The sequence below is a fragment of the Neoarius graeffei genome, chromosome 11 (genome assembly GCF_027579695.1).
Source record: "Neoarius graeffei isolate fNeoGra1 chromosome 11, fNeoGra1.pri, whole genome shotgun sequence".
Taxonomy (NCBI): domain Eukaryota; kingdom Metazoa; phylum Chordata; class Actinopteri; order Siluriformes; family Ariidae; genus Neoarius; species Neoarius graeffei.
In genome coordinates, this window is record NC_083579.1 from 31,248,099 (window position 1) to 31,272,314 (window position 24,216).

General features: G+C 41.2%; 1 protein-coding gene across 1 annotated transcript in view; it reads right to left on the reverse strand.

Annotated features, from left to right (window-relative positions):
- ism2a (isthmin 2a) overlaps positions 1 to 24,216 on the reverse strand; it is a 67,655-nt gene extending 43,439 nt beyond the window's left edge. The window contains exons 1-2 of the mRNA XM_060933715.1: positions 23,787 to 24,216; positions 7,425 to 7,664 (exon numbers count right to left, since the gene is read on the reverse strand). Coding sequence (XP_060789698.1) covers positions 7,425 to 7,664; positions 23,787 to 23,912 — 366 coding nt within the window. The 5' untranslated portion in view covers positions 23,913 to 24,216. The remainder of the gene's footprint in view (positions 1 to 7,424; positions 7,665 to 23,786) is intronic.

Here is a 24,216-nt window from a genome sequence, read left to right on the forward strand (position 1 = left end):
AGAATCACTGCACCTGATGTCAATTAACCTGTGTGTGTGTGTCTTCCCCAGTGACCGCACCCTATATAAGGAGGGAGAGAGTGGAGGACTGGAGCTCTCTCCCCAACCAGACGACTGATGTGTGTGTGTGCGCGCGTCTGAGTGTCTGGGAGAGTGTAACACTGAAAAGTGTCACAATAAAGAGTTTTTGGAAACTCAGTTCTGGCCTGCCATACTTCTGTGCTCCACCCACCCACTCTAAGTATCACACTATTCTATTAGAATCTAATAATCTACTGTAAAGTGTATTAATGGGATGCAACATCACTCCCTGTTACAGATGGGAGCCCAGGGATTAAATAAATGCAATAAAAACAAACTGTTTTTAATTGTAGTATTTAAAACTCTATGGACATATCAGAAGCCAGACCATGCATGCAGATCATTCTCAGTCAAAAGGGATTAATGATCCAAAAGTGGAGTCTGGTCCATTAACACAAGAACTTACTGCCATGTTTGTGTTCAGCAAATAAGCAAATTATTAAAACCAAGAAGTGGATATAGAAACCACTAAATGGGATTAGATCCTTACTGTACATACTAGTAAAGAAGAATTTTTCCTACAAGTTGGAAAATTATCCATCCGTTGAGTTCCCCGACATCTCAAACTACCTGGTGCTGCAGACATCATTCTACACCAGGGGTGGGCAATTTTTTTTTTCCATGGGGCCACATGAGAAACAGAAAATTTTGTGGAGGGCCGGACCAAAAGGCTGAACTAAATTCTGCATAATATTAATTGTATTTCTTTTTTATAAAGCAGTAAATAACATTGTTTTTACAAGCTGCTAAGACTGGTAAGAGTATGGAAAAAACGAGGTTGCCTTACAAAAAATGTCATTTATTCAATGAAATTTCCCAAAACAATGGTTAACAAAATGTGAACGTTTGTACCATTTTTTTTTCAGTCACATTCACCCCAAAACACAATAAAGACATCACAATATTGTCTTTCTACTCCAAATATCAAGCAAGATACAGTCCATGTTTTGTTGAAAGCCCTGCATTCGGCATCTACCTTTCTTCTTTTTGCGGACATTTTGGGGGCTAAAGTCTTCTTGTGATCTGCTCCCAATAACGTCGATTCGGTGTAGGTATCAGATCTACAGATCGGCTCGGGCTCCGGCGCCTGCTGGTGACGTCACACTATGTGATTGGTTGGACCGTTTGAAGGATGACGTACAAGTTTGTGGTTGGTCTGGACAAATTACGGAAGTAGTTATCGCGGGATTAGGTTTCGTGGGATTTCATGTCATGTTCATGTCGCGCGCATTGCGTTTTTGTTGAACACAACTTCAAAATAAAAGCAATGCACATTCAGTCCATGCATGAGGTAAAATTAGAAAATACATTTATTTTGTAATTTCTAATTAACCTTACGCAGGCCGGTCAGAATGAACCAAAGGGCCGGATGCGGCCCGCGGGCCGTAAAATGCCCAGGTCTGTTCTACACGGACACACAGATGAAAACCTGGAAGAACATGGAGGCGTATAACTTTTTAAATGTGGCTGGGTTAAAGATCTGTGGATCAGGACACTACAAGATAAATCCTGTACCGTTTATGCCTGAGTAAGGAGACATTTTTGGGCTTTGTTCATGTCTTTGTGATGGTTGCTAACACGCTACAAGTGTTAGTATCGGGTGTAAACAAACCACAGCTGCTCGATTCTCAATCCTCCCTGCTCTTCTCTTCCAGCAGGCATTACAGATCCATATAATTTACCCACAAACTTATTTATTTATTCTGCGTGTTCTTGCTCTCTCTCTCTGTGTTTGCGCGCGCGTGTGCACATGGTGCGGATTAAATGCAGGAGGAATGTGACAAAAATAAAGCCTTGTTCATAATTTCCCCACAAATGTATTTATTCCACTTGAAAAAAAAAGTGTTCGGCAAACGAGCTACTGGATTTGGGACACTACGACATCCTGAACCATTTAGTATTTGGACTTCTAAAAACACTGGAGATGCAAAATGATTACAAAAGTACAGATGCCTTCCGATATTTCGAGGCATGTTTCGTACCGGAATGTTATGGGGAATTCTCGATAAAGATAAATACCTTATTATGTGAGAGGTAAGCTCAAACGTGGATGTCTAACAGTAATAAATAAACCAGGACCTAGATCTAGCACATTTTATGGTGCTTGGCCTCATCTACACAATCAGTACACTTGTGGAAGTTGCTGGCAAACACAAAGCTCACCAGGCAACATGGCCACGTAAACAAATCCGCAGTAAAGATGACGTCACATGAAAGTCCTCTGTACCTGACTAAAAATTCACCTCAACTTGAAAAAAAAACAAACATAATGGGCTTTGCGGCCAATTAGTGGTTGAGAAATATTGGTCTAATGGTTTTTCAGTTCCCCGCTCACAACTTGAGGAACTTTAATTCCTACCTCCAATTAGTTCCTGTTTCTTTTTAGTGGACAAAAATGGGAGGAAAAAAATGATAATGATTTCATCTTATACTGTCATAACTGACCTCTCATTAAATGCGTATCAAGATATTATGAAGATGATCACCAAAAGGCATAAAGGTAAAGACGACATTTCTTTTCAGTGTTTTCTGTAGGATTTGTGTATTATTTTTGTTTTGTACAATTGGAGACTGAAAATAGAAAAGGAACACCATGCGAAAGTTTGGGCACCCCAATACATCGGAGTTCTCAGGTAACTTTTACCAAGGTTCCAGACCTTAATTAGCTTATTGAGCTGCGGCTTGTTCAAATTCTTTGTTAGGAAAGGTCAGATGATGCAGATTTCAAAGCTGTATAAATTCTCTGACTCCTCAAACTTGTCCCTAAAATCAACAGCCATGGGCTCCTCTAAGCAACTCCCTCGCATTCTGAATAATAAAATAATTGATGCTCACAAAGCAGGAGAAGGCTACAAGAACGTAGCAAAGTGTTTTCAGGTAGCTGTTTCCTCAGATTGTAATGTTATTAAGAAATGGCTGTTAACAGAAACAGTGTAGCTCAAGGTGAGGTCTGGAAGATGAAGACTTTCTGAAAGAACTGCTTGTTGGCAAAAAAAAAACTGCAAAAGACCTTCAGAAAGATTTAGCAGACCCTGGAGTGGTGGTGCACTGTTCTACTATGCAGCGACACCTGAACAAATATGACCTTCATGGGAGAGTCATCAGAAGAAAACTGTTCCTGCGTCCGAGCCACAAAATTCAGCGTCTGAAGTTTGCAAATGAACATCTAACGCTACGTTCACACTGCAAGGCTTAATGCTCAATTCCGATTTTTTTGTGAAATCCGATTTTTTTGTGAGGTCGTTCACATTAACAAATATATGCGACTTGTATGTGATCCTCAGTATGAACGAAAAGCGACCTAAAAGTGTTCCGCATGCGCACTGCAGGATACAACGACGTCACACGCAGTGAGCATGGCCAGTGTTTACGGAAGTAAAACCGCCCAGTTGCGGTATGACTCATCCAATCTAGCTTGAATAGCTGCATCCCCCCAAATGGAAATCAGCTCCCTAACCTCTGCGTCCTTCCATTGAGAAGATTCAGAACCTTCACAGCCCGAAGCGTCCCTCGCATTGATGTCATGCGCAGGGGCGCAGATACGTTTTTTGAACTGGGGGGGACAAAGCTGCCAGCAAACCAACCCCAACATGCCTGTCAAACTTGTTGTTAGTAACCATAGCAACCAAGCTCGAGCTCGCAACCTGTGCAGTCTGCGCAGCTCAACCAACCGAATATCAGTCTTTGTTTTGTTTTATGTGAGTTGTTGCAACTATATGTATACACTGCTGTGCACCTCAATAAACCGAATGGTAATTAGTCTTTTGATTTTTCCGTGAGGTTTGCCTTATGCAAAGAAAGACAGCATAGACGTTTTTTCCTCCCTATAAGTAGGGGGGACCGAACGAGGTGAATTTAAATATGACTCGTCCCACCCTCTATCTGCGCCTGTGATTATGCGCCATGTTGTTGTAACTTTTTTGAGAGACCCGCCGCCTACTTCAGCGCAGAATAGTGACGTTTGTGGCTTGTTGATGACGTGTAAGTCGGATGAATGCGACCTGGCAGTTCAGACTGAAGTCGCATATGAAAAGAGCGGATAGGAATCGGAATTAGCACCACATATCCAAACGGCCTGGGTCGGATTTGAAAAAATCGGATCTGTGTCGTTCATATTGTCAATAAAAGATCGGATACAGGCCACATATGGGCGAAAAGATCGGATTTGAGTCACTTCAGCCTGCAGTGTGAACGTAGCCTTAAATAAGCCTGATGCATTTTGGAAACAAGTCCTGTGGACTGATGAAATCAAATAGAACTTTTTGGCCACAATGTGCAAAGGCATGTTTGGAGAAAAAAGAGTGGCAAATTCCAGGACAAAGTACACCTCTCCAACTCTGAAGCATGGGTGTGGATCAATCATGCTTTGGGGTTGTGTTGCAGCCAGTGGCACAGGGCACATTTCATTGGTCGAGGGAAGCATGGATTCAAATAAGTACAAGCAAATTCTAGAAGCAAACATCACACCATCTGTAAAAAAGTTGAAGTTAAAAAGAGGATGGGTCCTACAATAAGACGATGATCCAAAACACACCTCAAAATCTACAATGGAATACCTCAAGAGGCACAAGCTGAAGGTTTTGCCCTGGCCCTCACAGTCCCCTGACCTAAACATCATTGAAAATCTGTGGATAGATCTCAAAAGAGCAGTGCATGCAAGACAGCCCAGGAAACTTGTAGAACTGGAAGCCTTTTGCAAGGACGAATGTGTGAAAATCCCCCAGGTAAGAACTGAAAGATTATTTGCTGGCTACAAAAAGCATTTACAAGCTGTGATACTTGCCAAAGGGGGTGTTACTAGGTACTAACCATGCAGGGTGCCCAAACTTTTGCTTCAGGCCCTTTTCCTTTTTTGTCATTTTGAAAATGTAAAAGAAGAAAATAAAAAAAAATTGTTTTTGCTTAAAATATAAAGGGAACGAGTCATCTTCAACTTTATGCCTTTTGGAGATCATTTCATCTTCAACTTGCTTAACTGTTCACAGTAACAGCAATTTTAACCGGGGTGCCCAAACTTTTGCATACCACTATCAATAAATTATTACTATTTTAGCAACTACAATCTGAGCTCCTGCTCAGGATATTCAATGTACATATAAGACAGTGAATATACCCAGATAAACTGAGGGAATGTAAATGGCCACTTAAAACAGAGCCTAATATGGAGATAACTATAAACAAAGACTGCAAGAGTTGCATGTCTATAATACAAAGTCAAGAACTGCAATCTGAGCTCCTGAGTCTAATAGACTGAGATAACGATACAATGATTGTGTGAGTTGCCCATGAACAAGTCCTATAATAAGTCTTAGTTCCCAAGACTCAGGGGATTTCAAGCAGATTTTCGTCAGAGCCATTGCAAAAATCAATGTCTCTCACAGACCTATCCAGCCGCAGTTGTATAAATCAAAGTGAGGCTCACCCCCAAAACAGCACGTGTCCCATGTACATACACAGGGTATAGTGAGTACAGGGAGACTTTATTAATGAACACGAGCAGTAGCCGGACAGCCGACACGTGTGTGTGTATGCAGTAAGCCTGCTGCAGCATCTTGTCATTTTGGCTTCTGAACATGTGCGTTAACAATACCATAAACATAAAAGGATGGCGCACACCCTTTACATGGAGTCTACAGTGCAATCCGGGCATACAGTATATTATTATGTCGATGCACGAAATTCCCGAGCCCTGTTAAAATCCAACAGGACTCGCCCAGCTTGCTTTTCACTGCATTCGTGTCATGAGCGAAAAAACCTAAGCTAGGACCTACTATTAAATATAAATTATACCATAAACTCTTCAGCTCAATCCCACATAAATTATTTTGTTTATTTTTTTAAACCTTAAGTAAATAAAAAATGGCAGGCATATCTCGGTATCTGCAATACTAAAACTTTTTTTTCTTTTTTTTTTGGATGGGGCAGGGGGCAGGAGCGCCCTCCCCACCCCTTAAATCCGCACCAATGTTCTAGAATGTCTGCTATCTGCCTGATCCCATCTTAAAGCGATCCACAAAACAATACATGAGGCGTCTGAAAATCTGAGAGATGTTTGGGTCTAGGGTTTTTTTCTGTCTTTTTTTTTGGGGTCTGTCAGTCATGGTTAAAAACAGGGACATTTCTGGGGACAGCTCCAGCCGGGGACAGGCCACCAAAAATGGGGACTGTCCCTGGAAAACAGGGATGTCTGGTCATCCTATCTATCGCACCATTCCTTTGGTTCTCATTATAGTTCTAGCCAATCTGCAGTGAGGTCACATCCATCCATCCATTATCTGTAGCCGCTTGTCCTATCCTACAGGGTCGCAAGCAAGCTGGAACCTATCCCAGCTAAGCATGGGCGAGAGGCGGGGTACACCCTGGACAAGTCACCAAGTCATCGCAGGGCTGACACAGACAACCATTCGCACTCACATTCACACCTACAGTCAATTTAGAGCCACCAATTAGCTTAACCTGCATGTCTTTGGACTGTGGGGGAAACCGGAGCACCCAGAGGAAACCCATGCAGACACGGGGAGAACATGCAAACTCTGCACAGAAAGGCCCTCGTCGGCCACTGGGCTCGAACCCAGGACCTTCTTGCTGTGAGGCAACAGTGCTAACCAGTACACCACCGTGCTGTGCTGCCCGCAATGAGGTCACATACAACAAATCGCGCCAGTGTTTGTAAAAACCAAACACACTCTGGTGATTGTGAGCAATGAAAACTCCGAAGAAAAAAAAGGATTTGCTATGACAACAAATTTAAGGCGACTTGGTTGTCTAATCATCCAGCATCAAAGCATTGAGGCGAGGTGAGAAGCAGCATTTTGTGAAGTATTTTGGTCCGATTTCTTGATCAATTTTCTTCAAATATGGCACTCAGAATGCAGGATAATGCACTTTAAAAAAAAAAATTCCTTGCAGCATAACCCTGGATCCCCCTAGAAGGGCACGACTGCGTCACACAATCTGATCTACCGCTTTTCATTCTCCGGGGGTTGGCAAGTATGTGAAAAGAGCATTTTTTTAGTTTGCATTGAGCTAACTAGCTTTAAAGTCGATATATACTAGATATCTAGTACTATTTCTCTTCAGAACCAACCAAACACACAAACAAACAAAAAACCCTACCATACAGTGTTTTTTAGTGACAACATTATCGCTTGCTACACACCTCTCAAGAGACAAACCACAAGTGATGCAAGGGACCTGTTACTTGCTGATGTGAATGCTGGCTTATGGAGGTATTTTGAAACATACCATTCTCACACAGCAATGTTATAACAGCAACTTGTAGGATGATAATCAAAGCTGTTCTAATTTGCTCTGTGCAAACAGAAATCTAGGTCTGATCTTACCTGGATATTTGGATTTTGCGAGCCCAGATCTGCATTAGCAAGATCAGGGAAGTTCTTCAGGTCTAAGATGAAGGGCTCTTCTTCCTCGGGTGCAGGTTTGGGCAGAACGCCCTCTGATCGATACTGTGGCCATCTCCTTTTGTGTCGGCGTGGAAGTGACCTGCTCCTGCTCAGCCGGTTCTGCTCCTGAAGGTCCTCCAGGGTCCATCTAGCATCTGTAGAGTGAACCTGACCTCCAGCCTGACAAAAACACACAGTACTTAGCTACAGGCTCAAAAGCAAAACAAGTTAAATACAACCCCAATTCCAAAAAAGTTGGGACAAAAGTACAAATTGTAAATAAAAACGGAATGCAATAATTTACAAATCTCAAAAACTGATATTGTATTCACAATAGAACATAGACAACATATCAAATGTCGAAAGTGAGACATTTTGAAATTTCATGCCAAATATTAGCTCATTGGAAATTTCATGACAGCAACACATCTCAAAAAAGTTGGGACAGGGGCAATAAGAGGCTGGAAAAGTTAAAGGTACAAAAAAAAAGGAACAGCTGGAGGACCAAACTGCAACTCATTAGGTCAATTGGCAATAGGTCATTAACATGACTGGGTATAAAAAGAGCATCTTGGAGTGGCAGCGGCTCTCAGAAGTAAAGATGGGAAGAGGATCACCAATCCCCCTAATTCTGCGCCGACAAATAGTGGAGCAATATCAGAAAGGAGTTCGACAGTGTAAAATTACAAAGAGTTTGAACATATCATCATCTACAGTGCATAATATCATCAAAAGATTCAGAGAATCTGGAAGAATCTCTGTGCGTAAGGGTCAAGGCCGGAAAACCATACTGGGTGCCCGTGATCTTCGGGCCCTTAGACGGCACTGCATCACATACAGGCATGCTTCTGTATTGGAAATCACAAAATGGGCTCAGGAATATTTCCAGAGAACATTATCTGTGAACACAATTCACCGTGCCATCCGACGTTGCCAGCTAAAACTCTATCGTTCAAAGAAGAAGCCGTATCTAAACATGATCCAGAAGCGCAGACGTCTTCTCTGGGCCAAGGCTCATTTAAAATGGACTGTGGCAAAGTGGAAAACTGTTCTGTGGTCAGACGAATCAAAATTTGAAGTTCTTTATGGAAATCAGGGACGCCGTGTCATTCGGACTAAAGAGGAGAAGGACGACCCAAGTTGTTAGCAGCGCTCAGTTCAGAAGCCTGCATCTCTGATGGTATGGGATTGCATTAGTGCGTGTGGCATGGGCAGCTTACACATCTGGAAAGACACCATCAATGCTGAAAGGTATATCCAGGTTCTAGAGCAACATATGCTCCCATCCAGACGACGTCTCTTTCAGGGAAGACCTTGCATTTTCCAACGTGACAATGCCAAACCACATACTGCATCAGTTACAGCATCATGGCTGTGTAGAAGAAGGGTCCGGGTACTGAACTGGCCAGCCTGCAGTCCAGATCTTTCACCCATAGAAAACATTTGGCGCATCATAAAACGGAAGATACGACAAAAAAGACCTAAGACAGTTGAGCAACTAGAATCCTACATTAGACAAGAATGGGTTAACATTCCTATCCCTAAACTTGAGCAACTTGTCTCCTCAGTCCCCAGACGTTTACAGACTGTTGTAAAGAGAAAAGGGGATGTCTCACAGTGGTAAACATGGCCTTGTCCCAACTTTTTTGAGATGTGTTGTTGTCATGAAATTTAAAATCACCTAATTTTTCTCTTTAAATGATACATTTTCTCAGTTTAAACATTTGATATGTCATCTATGTTCTATTCTGAATAAAATATGGAATTTTGAAACTTCCACATCATTGCATTCCGTTTTTATTTACAATTTGTACTTTGTCCCAACTTTTTTGGAATCGGGGTTGTATTTCTAAAATCCTAACATTAAAATACTGCACTTCAAACATATTTTTTATGAAGCTAGATGTTTCAGAAGTGACTCTTCTAAACATTTATGTGTTAGCATAAATGCTAGTTATTAGCTGTATAGATATATAGAGCTAACAACAAGGATTATGACCATTTATTATTTAGGAATCCTCTCAGAAATCTTGTCAAGCTAGCTTGTATTCGCCAGATAGCCAGGTGTTAGCAGTGGAAATTATAAACATTAATTAGAAATAGAAAAAATTCTCTCAAGCTAGCTATGTGGCTCATACAAGCTAGCTTCTTCTGAAGCTAGCTTGTATGAGCCACATACTGTATCCAGTGTTAATTCGCAGTGAAGATTATGAACGTTTATTCTCTCATAAGTCTTGTCAGGTAGATTATATTCGCCAGATAGCTGGAGTTTGTGATGAGGATTAGTGATGAATATTTATGACTTAAAAGTCTTCTCAAAAATCTTGTCAGGTATCGTACATTAGCCAGACAGCTAGTGTTAGCAGTAAGGACTGTGACCATTTATGACTTAAACATCCTTACAGAATACTTGTTGAGATTATATTAGACATACATAGACAAGATTATATGCTTATATTCGACAAATAGTGTTAATTAGCAGAGATTGACAATTACGACTCTCAGAAATCTTAGCAAGCTAGCTTGTATGAACCAGGTAGGTAGTGTTAGTGAAGAGCATTATACATATTGTAATCTGTAGGTGTAAAATACAGCAGTATGCAAAAGTTTGGGCACCCCTAGTCAAAATTGCCGTTACTGTGAACAGTGAAGCAAGTTGAAGATGAAAATGATCTCCAAAAGGCATAAAGTTAAAGATGACTCATTCACTTTATATTTTAAGCAAAAACAATTTCTCATCTTTTACATTTTTAAAATGACAAAAAAGGAAAAGGACCCGAAGCAAATGTTTGGGCACCCTGCATGGTTAGTACCTAGTAACACCTCCTTTGGCAAGTATCACAGCTTGTAAACGCTTTTTGTAGCCAGCTAATAATCTTTCAGTTCTTACCTGAGGGATTTTCACACATTCGTCCTTGCAAAAGGCTTCCAGTTCTACAAGTTTCCTGGGCTGTCTTGCATGCACTGCTGTTTTGAGATCTATCCACAGATTTTCAATGATGTTTAGGTCAGGGGACTGTGAGGGCCAGGGCAAAACCTTCAGCTTGCGCCTCTTGAGGTATTCCGTTGTAGATTTTGAGGTGTGTTTTGGATCATCGTCTTATTGTAGGACCCATCCTCTTTTTAACTTCAACTTTTTTACAGATGGTGTGATGTTTGCTTCCAGAATTTGCTGGTATTTATTCGAATCCATGCTTCCCTCGACCAATGAAACGTGCCCTGTGCCACCGGCTGCAACACAACCCCAAAGCATGATCGATCCACACCCATGCTTCAGAGTTGGAGAGGTGTTCTTTTCCTGGAATTTGGCACCCTTTTTTTCTCCCAACATACCTTTGCACATTGTGGCCAAAAAGTTCTATTTTGATTTCATCAGTCCACAGGACTTGTTTCCAAAATGCATCAGGCTTATTTCGATGTTCATTTGCAAACTTCAGACACTGAATTTTGTGGCTGGGACGCAGGAACGGTTTTCTTCTGATGACTCTTCCATGAAGGTCATATTTGTTCAGGTGTCGCTGCATAGTAGAACAGTGCACCACCACTCCAGGGTCTGCTAAATCTTTCTCAAGGTCTTTTGCAGTTTTTTTTTTTGACAACCAGCAGTTTTTTCAGAAAGTCTTCTTCATCTTCCAGACCTCACCTTGATCTCCACTGTTTCTATTAACTGCCATTTCTTAATAACATTACAATCTGAGGAAACAGCTACCTGAAAACACTTTGCTACGTTCTTGTAGCCTTCTCCTGCTTTGTGAGCATCAATTATTTTATTATTCAGAACGCGAGGGAGTTGCTTAGAGGAGCCCATGGCTGTTGATTTTAGGGACAAGTTTGAGGAGTCAGAGAATTTATACAGCTTTGAAATCTGCATCATCTGACCTTTCCTAACGAAGAATTTGAACAAGCCGCAGCTCAATAAGCTAATTAAGGTCTGGAACCTTGGTAAAAGTTACCTGAGAACTCAGATGTATTGGGGTGCCCAAACTTTCGCATGGTGTTCCTTTTCTTTTTTCACTCTCCAATTGTACAAAACAAAAATAATACACAAATCCTGCAGAAAACGCTGAAAAGAAATGTCGTCTTTACCTTTATGCCTTTTGGTGATCAGTTCATCTTCTGCTCACTTAACTATTCACAGTAACAGACATTTTCAGTAAGGGTGCCCAAACTTTTGCATGCCACTGTATATAATAATATATTGAGAAAAATAGAAAAAATTTTGCTATTAACTTAATTCTTAAGTTTTGCCGTCTATCTGCTTGTGATACTTGTCAAATAAGATGTTCACAGTCATACTTGTTTATTATAATGAGATACATAGAACAATTTGCCCAGACATTGCCCCTAATTCTGACAGGACAAGAATGAACTTTAGTGTTTGAGTTGAATTGTCGTGACACCACTCACACTGAAGCACAACAGACTCTCTCAGTACTACGATATTTTAAATCTTGTTAATTTTTTTTTTTTTACACCAGTGCTACCTGAGGAATACCGAGAAAGTGATGTTTCCCTTTGTGTGATGGTGAATTTGATCTCTGCCCCTCTGTAGGCTGCTTTATAACAATTTGTACAATAAATAGTGCTATGAAAATAAAACAGAAGTCAGTTTAATAGATTCTGGTGGCTTTAATACAACTAGTAAAAGATATGATGCAACCCTCTATAAAGCCTCCTCTAGAACTGAACAAACGGGGCAAATAATAATTCCTGAAGCAATTATAGAACATGTGCGAAGACAACGAGAAGATCTGTCATCTTCCAACACCATATCAAATCTATACAGCTGTGACCCTGAACCCTTATGAAAAAAGGGCCTGGGTTTCAAATAAACACATCTGGAGTGAAATGTCTACCACATGACAGCATATCAAGAGGATTTTAAAAGGGGATTACTGGAATAACGTTCATCTTTTTTCATGGCTGAGGTTGGAATACATGGACACATTACCTTTAAAACTTCAAACATGGTATAAAAGAAATGAGATCTTTTAATTTATTTTCAAGTCTCACAGTCAATAGTATATTAAATATTCATGTTATAGTGATCTACTCGACTTGCACAACCCGTTTGACATTGCAAAACATCTGATAGGATGTAGAGCTGTTGTTTTTAGGCCTCCATCCTACATAAGTTACTTATCAAACCCAAAGCCTGCATGCTACAGCCCTCCCGCTAGCAACCAAACAAAACAGAGCGGCCAGAGAAACACGGCCAGACATGAACAACGCAGCGTTCAGCTGCTTTTCTCCTGACAGCTGGTTGACATTAAGAGCAAACACTGCACTGAACTGACGAGAGAAGCACTGCGAATTCTTGGAGGACGGCCCAGGATGGTGCATGCAGGTAAATTATTACACATTAAGGGATATGTATCTCTTTCATCTGGTTTACTTTAATATGGAGACCTGAAGTCTGGCGTAGGAGAGACAGCCTCCTGTTGTCCCGGATCCACAACAACACTGTCAGAGAGCTTTGAAATCATCTGCTATCTATCACCATTCTGGCACCTCCTGTCTCGCCGCAACGTTAGATCCACAAACGTTCTCTATGATGGCGCTGTCACACTAATTTTAAAGGTATCACCAGATAATCTCATAATGCTTCATCATGCTTTACACATGTACTAATCATTTTAACTCGCTGTAAAACAGAGCTTTTGGTTGCCATGAGCTGAGTTTTTATGTCTTGACCAAGCACAGATTGCTTTTTTCCGACTCCAAGGTCTAATCTGGAACTGGTCCTTTTTTCCAAAACAGCTATTTTGCTGTCAACTGCAACAAAATAAACAAAATGATGAGCAGCTACGTGCAGAATAAACCTGTATCTGTTGACTTGTGAGTTGTCTTATAGCCCTAATAAGACTGGATTAGTTTTACATGTGGAGGTGGGGTAATGTTATTATTACCTCTGGGGTGTTTTTTTTTTTTTAAACAGACTTAGTGATGCATTTCAAGGAACATTTCATCGAATCCTGACTTCCAGTGTCTAGGATCCTTCAAATTCTACCAAGGACCGAGTCCTTCGTTCACAGAATTTTCAAGGATGCCTGAGTGCATCCTTGGCGTTCTTAAAGCAACACAATCCTATACGCATACGGTACAAGGCGGGACCTTTTCAATGATGCACACCTGCACGCTCAAATTTGTTCCATTATGTATTCTCTAGGCTCTTAGGAAGGAGTCTTGCCTAGCCTGTTGGAAGGACGTGGAAGGACCCGTCTTACCAAGGAAGACTTTGAAAAATACCAACTGTGTACATCAGGCTTGTAGTACTCGGGTCCAGGACTCGTGCCTTAATTTTAAGGACTCGTGACTCGACTCGGACTTGAGCACTGATGACTTGGACTTGGATATTAATTGCATTCGGACTCGTAAATTGGAGATGAAGACTCAGATTTTTTTCTTTATTTTTTCTAACATGCCATGATAATTTGGCATAAGATATTTATATCTACATTAATTTTTGTACTAATTTCATGCAAGAGTGTCACACCTGCACACCTTGGCGCATGCATCAGATAGACTCTTGGGCGCACTCCGGACAGCGCACGCACCAAGCGGACTCTCACGCGCACCGTAAACAACTCACACCTGCACGGGATTAAGGCGCAAACAGTGTGCCTATATAAAAACTGAAAACGCACTTACTTTGCAAAGTACAGGTAGTCGTCGACTTACGACTGCGTTTGGTTACGACTGACCGGTCGTAAACCGATCTGGTCGTAAGTCGGCCTATGTTAAATGAACGTAAGTATATTGTGATGTGTAATGATATTGTAATCATCTTAAAGTCTTATTTTATCAACATTTCCTTATTTCATTACCTTGGCTCATTATTTGGTTTAAGTCAAACACTGCATACTACACTGCGTACAGTACAATTTGTTTAATATGTGCAAAACAAAAAATATGAAATACAGGTGTGAAAAATAAACATTTTCGTTTGAAACATACCAAAATACAAATGTAAAACATAGCAAAATACAAAATTTAGTGACCGCTGGCATCACTGGTGCTTGGCTGTGGGTCGTCTATGTCATCATCAGCTGTTGCAGCGCTCGGGCTGGTGGGAGCATTTGCTCGTTTCATAAACCAGGACCTGGGGCGGAAACTGTATGACGGCGTGCGCGAGGGAGCGCGAGAGAGACTGCACATGTGCCTGGAGCGGAAACTGTTGTACGCGGCGAGAGGCGCTGCCAGGAGCTGGGGCGGAAACTGTCGTACGCTCAGCTGGGAAACACTTGCCAGTCATAACCAGACGGTCGTAAAAGTTAATCAGTCGTAAGTCGCATAGGTCGTAAGTCGACTACTAGCTGTATTGAGTTGTGTTGCTGACATTACCTAGCCTTATTTCCTTGTTTGGTTTCCTGATCACTGATTTCCTGTTTCTCATCTTTGATTCTGCCGAGTCTACGATAGCCTGTTTGTGCCTCGCTCGACCTATTGCCTGTTTCACTGTTTTACGATTTTGCCTGCCGTTCTAGATTGTTTGTGTGTCTTCACTTGTATTAATAAACACACCTTCTGCACTTACATCCGTCTCCCAACCATCTCTGACAGAATACTTCACACTCCCTGACAAACAGAAGCACATTCACCTGTTCATACGTCATGTTCAGGAACAAACTAATGTTAATGATGCTAAAACAGCCACCGTCAAATGGTGCGGTTGGAGTGTTGGACTCGACTCGCATCAATAGTGGACTCGACTTGGATTTTTTTTTAATGACTTGGACTTGAACACTGGTGACTCGAGACTGGACTCGGACTCGAGGTTTAGTGACTCGACTACAACACTGGTGTACATGCATCTGGATAGATTGTTATATTTATATTTTCCTTCCATAAAAATGTCCAGTAGATATAAGCCCTGGTAATAAATATCTAGTCTGGAATGACATGTTGGTAAAGACTGCATAATGTCATGCAGGAGAGGATATTTTGTGTTTTCTTCAGTCCTAGTATATAAGACAGAACAATAAGGCAACATTTAAAAGGATGTGTGAGAGAAGTGACATATCTGGGCATAATAAGTAAGGTTCCTAGGTCAACAAGTGGTTATAATAAAGTGGGGGGAGAGGGGGGACAATCCATTTGTATTAAAATGAAATATATGTAGTCAATGTACACATGGATTTTTAGTCTGACAACCATGTGTATATGGTGAAGACACGCCCATCTCTGTGATTTATACCATGTGAATTGATCATAGCTGGTACATATATGTCCTCCAGCAATGTTACGTCCCCTCCAAATAGCACTCTCAATGCTATACTCATGATGTGCTACAAGATTAAAGGCTTTGATTTGGGAGAGTAAATCCTGAATGTTCCCAATCAGAGGTAAAGTTTGTAAAATGAAACACCAACATTGGATTATGTGATGCTTTGGAAACATAGGATGCTTCTCAGCAATGTTCATTGAAGTCCAGTCCAGATGTCTTATCAGTGCAAGAGGAGTTAAAAATGGACCTTTCCTGAGCCTTACATGAGCTACATGCATGCCTTAATAGCACCAGATGAGACCCAGTCACATTGGGCCTCTACATCCTGGTTCCTTCAACACTTCAAAGAGCTCATGTAGAGGCCCTGTCTATGACCCACCAGGGACATCAAAGAGAAGTCATAGAACATGATCGGCCAGACACCAATAGCCACAAACACGGACATGATGGACATCGGCAAACATCCAGCGCTGTCAATTCCATCTGAATCAGGCACCTTTTAAAATCCATCTCGAGGGACAAATAAGGTACAATCATAATCATAATTCCTCCGACCTCCTTCCATCATCTAGTCTATCCAGATAACTCTTCCTACTTGTGCAGGTCATTCCCCAAATTTTAAAGGACCATTTGAGCACAGGCCACCACAACCACATCTGTATGGCTTCTGTTTCCCAGAGCACACATCTGGAGACCTGATTTGATCATCCCTTTCGTCTTCTGGCAAAGAAACTGCAGTGAAAGGGAGAGGGGGGGAGAAAGGGGTTAGTGAGGCTGCCTGATCAAAGCTTTCCTCTGCTGATCATGTGTAGCCTGCCTTGTCTCACTTCTTAGACTCCGTCTCTCCCACACGCAAAGCAGATGTCCTCCGCTGCTGACGATAAACTTCACCCCAACAGCAGCTCTATTGAATTGCACCATCTCCAAGGAAGCAAGAGAAGCACCTTCTGCGTCCTTAAAAACAGTTACTGGTGCCACAGTGTGCCTGAGTCATCCCAGTTAAAGAGTATGATGGATTCCCAAGCTGGAGCTGTATTTACTTTTTAAAATCCAAGGCAACCGTAAATCAAAATTATAGTGATGCTGGGGGATTTTTATGCATCTCACAAGTGTGAAAGTGATTATGTCCAAGTAGCCCTGCCTACCCTGTTAGGAAAATAGGTTCCTCATGGGTTCTTTGGAGAGATAAGGGTTCTTAGCTTCCTAAATAGGCTGTAACTAGAACACTTGGGGGATCTTTATATGTCTCACATGTGTGAAAGTGATTACATCCAAGCAGTCCTGTCTACACTCTTAAAGGTTCCTTAAGGGTTATTTAAGTATATAAAACGTTCTTTGCTTTCTAAAAAAATTTTACCTGGAAACATTGCTGGATTTTTTTTTTTTTTTTACATTTGTATCAAAAGTGTGAATGTGATCATTTCCATGTAGCCCTGTCTACACTTTTAGAAAAAGAAAGTTCTTCAAGGGTTCCTCAGATAGATAATGGTTCTTAGCTTCTTAAATGGGTTGTCCCTGGAACCCTTGTGGGTTTTTTAAGCATCTCCTAAGCAGGAAAATGATTATTTCCAAACAGTCATGCCAACACTCTTGGAAAAAGAAAAGGGTTTTACAGAGAGATAAGGGTTCTTAGCTTCCTACATGGGTTGTATCTAGAACAACTGATGGAGCTTTATGCATCTCATAAGCGTGACATGATTACTTCCAAGGGCTCCTGTTTAACTCTTCAGCCCTTTTTACAGACATATTCCATAATAAATGCTATAAAGAAGATCCCTTATTATGCCAACTTCGGTTGTTGACACGGAACCAAAAAAAGCCGGCATAAAGCCATACCAGTGTGTTTTTCATAGCATTCCAGCATTCTGGAACCAGAGGCATGACAGAGCATCGGTGTCTAGGGTGATGTATAACACACTACATGTCAGAAATACGAATACCCCAAGCATACCAGTGTTGCTGTGGTGAGGTGCGCTTTTTTTTGCTAGCCATACACATATATATCACTCTTTAAACACAAGCAAAGTTGCTGAGCATCATGGTTATGTGATCAGGAATATCTCAGAGGAGAAATTAAAGAGAAGTGGGAGTGATTAGAGGCAGAAAGGCATATGGATCTTTGATGCCACGGAGATGTTTGAATTTACACTGGTCTTTGGAAGAAGAATGCCATGTCAAAAATATCACATCCCTGTTTCGCAATGCCGGCTGTACCTTTCACATAAACATCAATTCTGGCTCTGTTACTACCACTACCAATTGTTCTGGCTGAGAGGAGGAAAAAAAATGATCCCCCTTTTCAGACCTTTTACACAGAAAGGCAAGGTGGAAAAAAGGTGCAAAGTTCGTGCCTTGAACAGGCTGTGTAGAAGGGGCTTCAGAAAAGGAAAATTCCTCAAGGGTTCTTTGGAGAGTTAAGGGCCCTTGGCTTCCAAATCTTTTCTTGACAAAGATTAAATCTGGAATTGTAAAGGGTTCTCCATAGATTCTTGAAGGTTTTCCCAAGAAGGACAGTGTGGATAAGTTTTCAATAAGAGTATACATGTTTTAAGAAGGGCAACACGGTGGTGTAGTGGTTAGCACTGTCACCTCACAGCAAGAAGGTTCTGGGTTTGAGCCTAGTGACCAATGGGGGCCTTTCTATGTGGAGTTTGCATGTTCTCCCCATGTCTGTGTGGGTTTCCTCTGGGTGCTCCGGTTTCCCCGACAGTCCAAAGATGTGTGCAGGTTAGGCTAATTGGTGGCTCTAAATTGACCGTAGATATGAATGGTTATTAGTTTCCATGTGTCAGCCCTGTGATGACCTGGCGACTTGTCCAGGGTGTACCCCGCCTCTCGCCTATAGTCAGCTGGGATAGGCTACAGCTTGCCTGCGACCCTGCACAGGATAAGCGGTTACGGATAATAGATGGATGGATAGATGTTTTAAGAAGCACAACCATGCCAAAACAATGTGCCAGAGTGTGTAAACCTTGGAATAAGTTCTGTTACATGAACTCTTTCCTGTTAGTTTGTAATAAGAGTGATGAGGTTCTGTGAAAGCCCTCCAGGGATCTCTCATACCTTCTGCCTCCGTCATGCTGAAATCAAACCTCAGAGAACAACCCCTTTGCCAAGATAAGCCACTCGCTCAACATAGCACTGTTTGACTTTGTCTCGTCCTCCACATCAATGAAACACATCGAGACCGACCTGCCAGTCGAGGGAGGAAAGGACAGCTTTGCTTTTGCATGAGTAACACAAGTTAATAATGGAAAGCAAACAGTTTAGAAGACTTTCCTGTGGCTGCGCATCGCTCCACAACAACGGAGAGTAATTCAAAGTGCCTGGAGCTGGAATTCCTGACCGCTCACACGAAGAGGGGAGGAGCAGCTGAGAGAAACAGAGGATCCTAAAAGCACTGTCAATGCATGGATGGATGCCTGACCAAGCATTTTTCCTTATTCTGTTTTTTTTTTCCTTTCCACATCCTGCATACCATCATGTTGCAATCTGATTTGCTTGGCATGTTCCAACCGACATCACCAACACACCAATGGCCCAAGAGAACAAATAAAACTTATTGGATTTTGCTGAGCTTAACATGATGAAGTCATGATGAGTTCCACCACCAAGAACACAAAAACACAGGAGCTGCTGTACAAACCCACAGCCATTCCGCTGAAGACCACAGAAACCATTACCTCCTAGTTTGGTGACAGAGACCAAAATGAGACTCATTTATTAAAACTGAAAACTGAGCAGCTCGGTCATAATTCACCGAAATGGATGGATCTGATTATTCATCTCCAAGAAAGGCTTGACGATTAATCACTCTGTTAGAAGCCATTTTTCTATGAAGGGTTGGTATTCGCTTAAACACCTTCATGTGCAGGTTGTGAAACCCAATGCAAGAACATTCAGATGACTGAAACCCACACAAACCAAAACGGACTGTTAGCATATGGTAAAATTGACTTTTTTTTTTTAACATTTCAAGGCCTCTGGAATCAAATTCCCAGAGGAAATTGTTGCTGACTCAGAAAAGCTATTTCTTTACTGTATATATTCAGAGGCACTGGAAACAATTTATTCTTAAATACATATATAAAAAAAAAATCTCTAGGGTAACCAGTTGGAAGCTCAAATAGACCTTTTTAGGGTATATTATTGGTTAACTACAACATGGAGACATGGTTTATTAAATTATATGTCTTTGGTGTACCACAATCCTGTAACTTTTTGAGTTATGGTGGTTGGCCACTCTACTTTATCATTTGTATGTCACATTTTACAGAGACAGCGGCCAGATTTTTATTTGTTCCAGCAAAAATAAATAAATAATAAAATCTCAATTTTATCTTCTGGACCCTAAGGAACCATTTAGGAGTCAAAAAGTGAAGTGTTTTATATTGTATATTACAACCCATCATTCATGAGCTCATCAATAATTCTTGGCTGGGTTTAAAAAAAAAAAAAAAGTAGCTAGGTCCTGACCACTCTACAGCCCAAAGTGTTTTACACGTTGGTTTGATTTATATCCATTCCTCCACTCTGGATGGTATGTGTGTGTTCTAGTGGTTTTACTTAAATACAAGCTGGCGTTTCAGCGTTAAATCCTGGATATAGCATCAGCAGCATGCACATGAGAGAGCTTGCACCATATACTTTCAAACACAGATTATGGTTTACAGTTTCAGCTTAACCTCAATTAGGGTGCTGGATATTTGAGAGCTTTCCAATCCACAGTCACACAACTCAACAGGACAAAAAGAAAACAACAAAAAACAGGAAAAGCAAGGGCTTAAGAATTTGGCGCCCTCTGTGGCATGCAGCATCAATGGTGTGCTTGCTTCTAAGAGCAAGAAAAGCCAGTGATTATTTGGTTTATCTATTACACCACTGGGGCTCCTTCGCCTTTCCTGCATGCCAATCTCACATCTCATGTTGCAAATGCTAAATACATGTCTGCTCCATTTCCTGTTGCTTTTGAGAAACAGTGCTCTTCCTGTCTAATTTAAAGCCAAATAGTTATATTGATTAGAAGGAAGAAAACAGAGTTGTATTATAAATCACAGAGATGATCTTAGCTGATTGCATTATTGTTACGCTTAGCTAAAGGTTGTTTCTAAATCCAAATATGCTGAATAACTGTGTTAAATAATCATAACGTCAGGATTAAGCTTTAAAAAAGTTATCAGGATGACTGATTTAGCCATTTGATTTGGCAGTATAATCTCCAGTAAAATAACTCGTACTCTAAAATCGAGTAAAAAGTCCAAAATCGCTGAGAAATGCCAAAAGCTAAATGTAGCAGGACAAGGAGTTGAAAAAGCTTTTCTGTGTGGTTAGAACATATCACAATGGCGAGTTTGGATTTTATTCAGTTTTGCTGGAGTGTTTATGTTAATTGTGAATTTGGTACAAGCATGATTTGGCATGTTAAGTCAATATAATGGTATTACAACATCAATATTGCAATACATCTCATAATACTATGCTTCTATGAGAATATAATGTATATTAGCGGTATTGTTACTGTTTTTCCCCCAACCCTAACCCAAACTCCAGAGAAACATTAGGCACTATTTTCTCAAAATAAAAATCAGTTCTTTTTTTTTGTTACTTTCTCCCTAGACATTTACTAAAAGTATCTTTGAAACACTGATTTTTTTTCAGAGGGTTTTCTGTAACATGCAATGTTCTGTTAACGTCATGATATAATAGATTTGATGCAAAAAAAAGCAAGAAAAAAAAAAGTTATTACATATTCAGATATCCTCATATTCAACAGTGTGTAAGTAAACATCAATACGACAGTGTTCATATGTATGAGACCACCGTGTCTAATATCCTGACCAAATCAAAGAGTCATTGGTCATTTGCTGATCCCCACCCACTAGTCAGCTTTTCCTCCAAGATATGTGCAGCTACTGCATCATTTGGAACCGCTACAGAACAGCAAAACACACACACACACACAAAAGCGCTAACTGCCCTCTTCTACATACATGACCTCGCAAACAGCCACAATTGGCTAATGTCACGAAGACTGACGAGAGAGAGAGAGAGAGAGAGAGAGAGAGAGAGAGAGAGTAATCCCGCTCACTCAGACAGCCATTTTTGCTGTCTTGGATGCTGTGACATTGTCAAGATCTGAATTTGACATTGTTGTGCTATTTGGAAGCCACCATGATGACCTGCTGGGAAATGTTAGAGGTTTAAACTTTCCAAGAAGCCAGACAGATTCCTCACCTAAAACTTACCGTCCATGATATTTCTTGAGGCTCTTCAGACCAAGATGACTAGGGTCAAGTCTCATCATACTAATGTGCTCTAAACCCTATACACATTAACCAGTGACTGAATGGTTCCAATCATCAATCACCCTTTATCAAGCTGGTTATTAACTTGACAAAGAGCATAAGTGTCTAATCTTATCCACAAAGGGTGGCTGCTTTTGATTCCAACCAATCAGGAGCCATACCTGATTCCACCTGTTTAATCAGTTGAGCTTAATATTGAATCAAGTGGGGCTTCTAATTGGTTGGAATGAAAATCTGAAGCCACACCATCCCTTGGTGGGAAGATCGGGGTCATCTTGTACACAATACCAACATCTTGACTTCCAGGTTTCAGATGAAGATATGAGGGTCATCTTGAAGGAACACTTATAGACAACCAGCATAAAGCACTGAAATGGTATCAGTACATTTCACTTCGGGGTTGGGGTGGTTTTGGGGGATTGACACTCAAGGCTACATCTTAGGTGCATTCACCCAATCTCTAGAACACATTTACACCATAAAGATCATTCTCAGACCCTAAATACCCTGAAACATACAAATCTAAACATATCTTTATCATAAAACTATATCTGAAGGTTTGACACGTCAAGATATACAGGTTTGGTAACAAACTGACAGCAAATCATCTATACCGCTTATCCATCATGGTCAGGGGGAAGCTGGAGCCAATCCCAACTGACTTTGGGCAGGAGGCGGGTACACCCTGGGGAGGTCGCCAATCTATTGGCAGTGTTGGGAAATATTTATGAATGGTCAAAAAGACAAAGCGAATTAATGGTTCTTAGCTTTATACTTGAATCTCGCTCTTTGAAAACATGTTGTCGGCTCCTCATGGAACAAACCATTGAGAATTTTAGTGTAGAGAAACAAAGACGTGAAACATAATATATACTCAGTTAGCATCTTTATTTTATAACCCGAATGGGCAAAATTCATAAAAAAAATTAGGTCTTTTAAAAGTGATTCATACTGATGAATCATGTACAGTATGACCTACAAGGATCTGTAGTTCATTCATTCTTCAGTAACCACTTTGTCCTGATTAGGAAAACCTGGTCTGACATGGGAATACACCTCTGATCAGAAGCCAGTCCACCCCCAGGACACAACACACACACACACACACACACAATTACCTAGGAGTTTTTGGGAGACACGAGGAAACCAGAGGACCTGAAAGAAGCCCAGAAAAGCATGCAGAGAACATGTGAAACTCCACATAGACAGTAAGCCAAGCTCAGGCTTGTACCCTGGAGCTGTGAGGTGGCACCTAGTGTGCTGCCAAGGAACAGAAGAGCAAATCCTGAGACACTCAGTGGCATCAAATGAACCAGGATGCAAGATCTGACATGTATGATTAGGTGATCTTTGTACGATCGCTAAACAAAACCTAACCTTAGATGTATAGATAGGTACTCAGAAATGTAAAACCTTTCTCGAGAATATGTCCACAGGTCATTCATGCAACATAGACAGAACAAACTGCGAGGGGGATTAAATGATTTAACTAACACACACACACACACACACACACATAGTGGTTTCCAAGTCTTGCTTTGAGTCCCCTACATTTTAATGTTTATTGCAAGTCTTTCATTAAAATGGGTGTGCTGGACTCCACTAACATGTGCACTGCTCCTAATGTGTGTGTTCTAGCACAAAGCTCAAACACAGACATGAAAAAGACACTAATAGCCCCTTTCTATGAGAAACAGCTCCCAACTGTGCCATCCCATATGGCTTTCTTTCCACATGGACAGTGTGTGCGTATTTCAAGTGGATCTGTACCGTAAGAGCAGTGTTCCCTTTGGCTTTCTGATCACTGATCCTCTGCTTTCTGGGGAAACCGTCAACTGACACAAGAAAGAGGGTGAAAAGAGCCACTGAGGGCCAAACTCCACTCTGAGTCCGCATAACTGCAATAAACACTCACTCAACTAAATACGGATGATTTTCTGTTCGTGCGCCTTTTTTTAATCGCCTTTAATGCTTTTGCGCGCCGCTCGGTGTGAATCAGTTCCTTGCACTCCAACAAAACCATTCCATGAGAGCAGAATCTCGAGTTACATCCTGTGGAGCACTGGGGTGGTGAAGGAGCTCCGGAAACATCTCAGCCCTTTATGGTCCTCAGGAATGATTCCTTGAACTTAAGATGCCATTTGTGAGGTCCTCCTGTTGTCCTGCTGCTCCATGCGTAAAGGCTGCTGCTGATCTGAAC